Consider the following 6,000-nt stretch of genomic DNA (forward strand, 5'->3'; position numbering starts at 1 on the left):
CATGGTTTAATCCACAGATTTTTAGTTAATTTAATGCCTTGGCCACTGCCCCTTTACGTGGCTGCAATTTAGCAAGTAATTGAAGCCAAATTGAGGCTAAAATGGACGAGTGGCGAGGGAAGCACTAGCGCGCCAGGTGGGGCGGCTGGGCCGCGCAAGGCCAGCAGCTGGCCTTCCCAAAACGACGTCGTTTTGGGGCACTTTGGCTGATTAAAAATCATTCTTTTTCCTCCCAGCGCGCACGCCTCGCCCTCGCACGCGACCACTCGCGCCTGCGCTCACCTTCACCCTATATATGCATCCCATTGTATTTAATCAATCTTCCAAACTTTTTTTCGGAATTACACTAATGCCCCAGAACTTTCGAAAATCACACACGCCCCACACCTCATTTTCTCTTATTACACCCATACACCAAATATTCCCCAAAATCCACCAATTTAATTTTATCATTATTTACATCAAATAATTTACTTAATTACCTTAATTTCTCATTTTCTCAAAATATCATAAATAAATATTTTCTCCAAAATACCCAAATATTCTAAAATATCATCAAATATCAAAATTAATTACTTGCCTGCAAATTTCAGGATGTTACACTTTGTTCTTCAGCATCGTAGGTGGGGAATGGCCGACGAGGCGGCAAATCCAGGTGCAACGAGTGACGACGAAGACGAGGTTGAGCACGCTGCTCACTGTCGTCGATAGCCACTGCAACTGTCGGTGTGTATGTGTCACTGCACACATGCGTGCTATGTGGAGATTGGGGATGATCCATTTATCTGATCTCCTTCCTCGTTGTTATTGTTATTGGTGAAACAGAGAGATTGAGAGTTTTCAAGGATGAATGAGGGTTGGGAATGAGCGTCTAATTGCCTAGAATATAATTTCTCTCCTCCCTCCTCCTTTCCTTAGAAATTTCTTTTCCAACAAAAGTGGAAAAAAATACTCACATGACCAAAAGATGAAAATTATTTCTCATGAAAAATTTAGATAATTAAACACATGAAAATCTGAATTTTAAGTGAAAGATAGTCATTTTTCATGAAAAAAATAGTCAATCAAACTGGGCCTAAAATTTGTTTAAACAGATGGCCCTTGGGACATGTTGAGAGGGGAGACACAGGATTATAGTTATGGTTATGGTTATGGATGATTGAACTATTTTGTGTACTGGTTCTTAGTTTTTACTTCACCCTCTCGGCGGTTGCTATTAGAAAAAAATGTTAAAAAATATGTAACTTAACAACACAATATAATAAGTACATGCTCACCAGCACAAGTAGCTGTGTTTTTAATATTTCGAATTAGCTTAATATTGTCCTCCTTTTAAAACACAAGAGTTTTATCAATTTTTTGAAAAAAAAAAAATAATATCTGGTAATGTATAACCTTACTTTTAAAGTAGAGTTGCTTCTTCTTCTTCTAAAAAAAAAAAATAGATTAAGCTACATTTAAACAAAAGTGAGTGATCTCATGCTCTTTTATAGAAACACAATAAATTTTTTAATGAGATTTGCAATCATTAATAGATTATTTATTTTTTAATTATTATATTTTTCATAATTATGTTATTTTTTAAAAATAAATATTTAATATCTTTTTTCGAACATTTTATAAATTTATAACATAATAATAATAATAATAACCAATTAACTGCGACTTACTTTTAACATTAATAACAACACCGGGGCCCACATGCTCAACAACCAAACACAATAAAAACATAAAAGCGTAACGTCAGCAGCAACTTTTTACAAGTGCCATCAACTCAACCTTAAAAAGAAGAAGAATGCTATTCCCAGTGGGGGCTTCTTTCTTCCTTGCTGGTGTGAACTCTGACACAGCGTGAGGCCCTCAAAGAGTCAGAATTTATCTTCTTTGACATTCGATATGACGACGACAAGACCTCGAATGGTTTCTATTCCTTCCTTCCTTCCATGCATATTAATTTGACCAAACGCAACAGCGCATGCAATCCACGAGTCCTCTGAGAAAGTTCTATCTTTATTCCTTATTTTTCTTACCCTTTAGACTATTTCCTTAAGTAATTCTTCTAACATGTGAATCATATGAATCCACGACTCTCTCTCTCTCTCTCTCTCTCTCTCTCTCTCTCTCTGCCGATCTGTTCATCTTCTTCCGCCGCACAGTCTCTCGCCTCTGTTTAATTCGTTCTACTTCCTTTGTTCCTCCGCCACACGATAGTCTCTGTTCTCTCTCTCACCGCTCAAGAGAATCCCTTCTTCTTTATCATGCATCTAATTATTTGTTGTCCTAGCTCCTACTATCAGCATCTCCTATGAAGTAATAATGCTCATTCGGCTAGTTTACAGCTTGAAGATGTTACTCCCCTTGTGGATAGGCACACACAAGACCAATGGCCTATGCTTACGGGCTTACTATGGTTGTGACCGGTGGCGGAGCCACATACAGTCAAGGGTGGGCGGGCAGTTTCCCACCCTGAATTTAAAAAAATATATATATTATATATAATAATTTAATATTTTTTTTCTAAATGTTCATCTTGAATTTTTAAAAAATTATGAATTTTGAGTATATTGATCGATGAGGATAAGGGTGTTCGGTGATTGCCTCTGATTGTCGAAAACCACCGACCACTTTGTCTGGTGACAATTGCCAATGCGTTTTTGCATATTAGATGTATAATTTTAATCAATTTACTTCTGTTGATGTAAATAAAAATTGAGATGAAAATTTAGATCGTTACAGGGTTAATATCACAAATGCTAACATTCACGTTAAATGACCACTTGAGTTATGAGTATATTTATGCAAACTAAGTGATTATTTTTGTGTCTTAAGGTTGGCGATCGACAGTATAATTGTTAATTTTGAATAATCAAAACTAACATAATTTTAAGAAACTTATTTTTCTAAATGTGTTCAAAGGGTGTCTATAAATGATAATTGTATATTTCTTTTGATGTTAGAAGACTTGTACATTTGTATATTTTTATTAATTATTTTGATCTTTTAATGTAATTTTTTATTAGGCCTCCGAATATGTCTTACCTTAATGTTATATACACTTTTGATTGTTCTTAATGAAATTCTTATTTTAAAAAAAAAAAACCATGTTATATTATGAATTTTTTTAACATATTACATTATTTTGCTTTGCCATGATTGTACTTATGATTTATCACACCTATTATTATATTTTGAATGGAATTTACATTTTTGTTTAGAAATTAAAACTTATTATCCCACGGTGTGTATTGCTATTAATTGCAACTAACAACGAGAACACCATACAAAATGGAGTAGACAATACATTGTAAATTCTTACAAGTAAAATAATAAATAGCATTAATAAAAATCAATTACACAAAAAATAGAACCTAGACAATATGACCCACACCCTGGCCTAGCAAAGAAAAAACCAGCTGACCTTGGTGGAGATTATTACGATACTATCCTCATATCAATTATTATTATATATTAATAACATAATAATAAATTCCTAAGCATCAAAACTAAAACTACCCACAATTAAATTACATTTAAATTTGCACAAAAAAAAAAAAAAAAAACATGGAGAATGATAAGCCCTGCAATTGTCAAAAATTTCATTGCATCGGCCATAAGATAAGAGAATTCTATAAAGAAGCCCAATCAATCTCCGAAGATGGGCACTTCTGCAATACTAGCGACGAATTCCAAGCCGGGTCCTCATCCGTAAAATCCGGGAGCCCGAGGTCCGACCCGTTCGACGACTCTTCACACTCAGACGAGTTTGCATTCTCGCCGCCTTCCACCACCGCCCTCGCCGGTGCTGCTTCCGGAGGGAGCTTTGACCACGACGGCGGCTTCTTCTTGGCGTCGAGGCTCTTCCCTTCGGCCAAGCTCCGGCAGGCATCTTCGAGCTTCGCTGCGACGGTGGCGTGCAGCGGGTTGTGCTCGCCGGAGTGGCGGAAATTGGGGAAGTTGAGCTTGGCGGATTCGCCCCGGAGCTTGTACGCGGCGGTATCGTACGCCAGCGCGGCCTCCTCGGCTGTGTCGAAGGTGCCCAGCCAGAGTCGGGTCCGGTTCCTGGGCAGCCGGATCTCGGCGACCCATTTGCCCCAGTGCCTTTGCCTAACCCCTCTGTAGAGTTTTATGGGCTTTGGAGGACAGCCAACTTGCTTCATTGTAACGGGCCTTGGGCCCAGCGCTACCGGTTGCTGTTGCTGGAAGCTGATTTGATTATGATTCTGTTGGGCATGATTTGGACCAAGCCCGCCAAGCCCAAACGGGCCTGATTGCTCATGGACCGAAAACCCTTGAAAAAACATATGGGCCGGCGATGAAGAGCAACCGTCTGGGCCTGGCATGGGCTGGCTTGACATAGCCATGGAGGAATACGAATTGCCAGAACTGTAGAGAGGAGTAAAGTAAGGGGAAGTAGGAGGAGGAGGGAGAGATTGAACTGTAGAATAAGAAGAAGAAGCAGAATTCGGAAAAGCAAAATTAGGAAGAGGAGGAGGAGGAGAAGAAGGAAAAGAAGAAGGGGAAGCACTTTTGAAAAAAGGTTCGAGTGCTTCCATGAGCTCACCACCGGCCATAACCGGATGGGACTCTTCTAGGAAATCTGTTTCGCTACTCCAAAACTCCATTGTAGCTGCCATTCAACGTCACAGAAATCCAATAAAAATTATATAACAAAAAACCCACCTGTTTCTTAACCAAAATTCTAAGACCCAGGTGCTAATAATCCTAAACAAAACACAGCAACATAGAAACACAACTACAATTCATTAATGTTTTCACTTTTTGCAAGGAAATTAACAAAGAGGTTTGGGAAAAAAAAGTAGCCTCTTTGGTCGACCAACCTTTGGGTACACAAAAATTAACCCACCCGGCTGATCAGGAGAAAGAAAGAAAAAGAGATGTCAATTAAATTCCAAGAAAGAAAAAGAAAACGAATACAACGGAGAACACATGTGTAAACAGAAAAGTGGATCTACTGTATTCTGGAAAACACCTGGCTTTCGAGAGATCCTCAGTTTAAGTTTGCTTTCGATCCATTTCTTTTGTTTTTGAAAAACAAACCCAAAAACCAGAACTTTTTGAAAACCGATGATTTACAGAAAGGGATACAGAGAAGCGGGATTTCAATGTGTGTGTGGGGGGGGGGGGCGGGGGGGAAGCAGGGGAGAAGACGAAGACTTGCAGACTAAGAAAGCTGTCGACACACCACTCTCTCTCTCTCTCTCGCTCGCTAGCGTGGAGCTGATTGAGGAAGGAGGCAGCCCACCTGGAAATTTATAGAGAGAATGTGGGTGTTGAGTAATTATGAAGCCTCTTTAGGTTTCTCTCTAATTTTCATTTATTTCTGCATTATTTTGGGTGACCGATCAGCAGCTTTAAGTCTCTGCGTCAAACCAGAACGCTTGAACGGCTTTCCCACAGACACGTGTCCCTTTTACCGCCAGCTGTCCTTCCTCAACTAGCCAATAACGAATCGATTTCCTGGTTGGCCTCTGGAAGTCTTCCCACGAGGTAAACACTCCTGGGCTGTGATGCACGATATTTATTCGGGGCCCGTTTCGACGTGTTTTAGACTTCTCTCATTTTGAAAACATTGAAAGTGAAATATTTTTTAGGTTATTTTTATCATTTTAAAAATATTTCGAGATATGCTTTTTAATTAAACTAAATTATTGGAAACAAGTTTTGTAGAACCAAAACTAATTAGAAACTAAATCAATTTCATCTCTAACTAATAAATATATATTTATCTATTTTTTCTTTTCTAATTTTCTTTCTCTTCACTGATGTTTTAGTCCTAATTTCTTGTCTAAAATTTGAAATTCGACTCAATCATTCCATCATCATTCTCACGCCCTATATTGATTGTCATCATTTCCTCTCGTTGCCAATTGCTCAATGTTCAGTACTTGTGTTGTTGTCGATTTTATTTTCACGCTATTTATAGTTGTTCCATCTCATCCCAATCGTTCTATGTTATGTATTCATGCTCGATTACTCTAT

General features: G+C 38.4%; 1 protein-coding gene across 1 annotated transcript; it reads right to left on the bottom strand.

Moving 5' to 3' along the window:
• Nucleotides 1-3,309: 3,309 nt before the first annotated feature.
• On the bottom strand, nt 3,310-5,247 carry LOC127798958 (ethylene-responsive transcription factor RAP2-13-like). The gene has a single exon (XM_052332617.1). It carries the CDS (start codon nt 4,632-4,634, stop codon nt 3,627-3,629), a length of 1,008 nt encoding a protein of 335 aa, XP_052188577.1. The 5' UTR covers nt 4,635-5,247; the 3' UTR covers nt 3,310-3,626.
• Nucleotides 5,248-6,000: the final 753 nt, after the last annotated feature.

The sequence above is a fragment of the Diospyros lotus genome, chromosome 4 (genome assembly GCF_014633365.1).
Source record: "Diospyros lotus cultivar Yz01 chromosome 4, ASM1463336v1, whole genome shotgun sequence".
NCBI classification, from domain to species: domain Eukaryota; kingdom Viridiplantae; phylum Streptophyta; class Magnoliopsida; order Ericales; family Ebenaceae; genus Diospyros; species Diospyros lotus.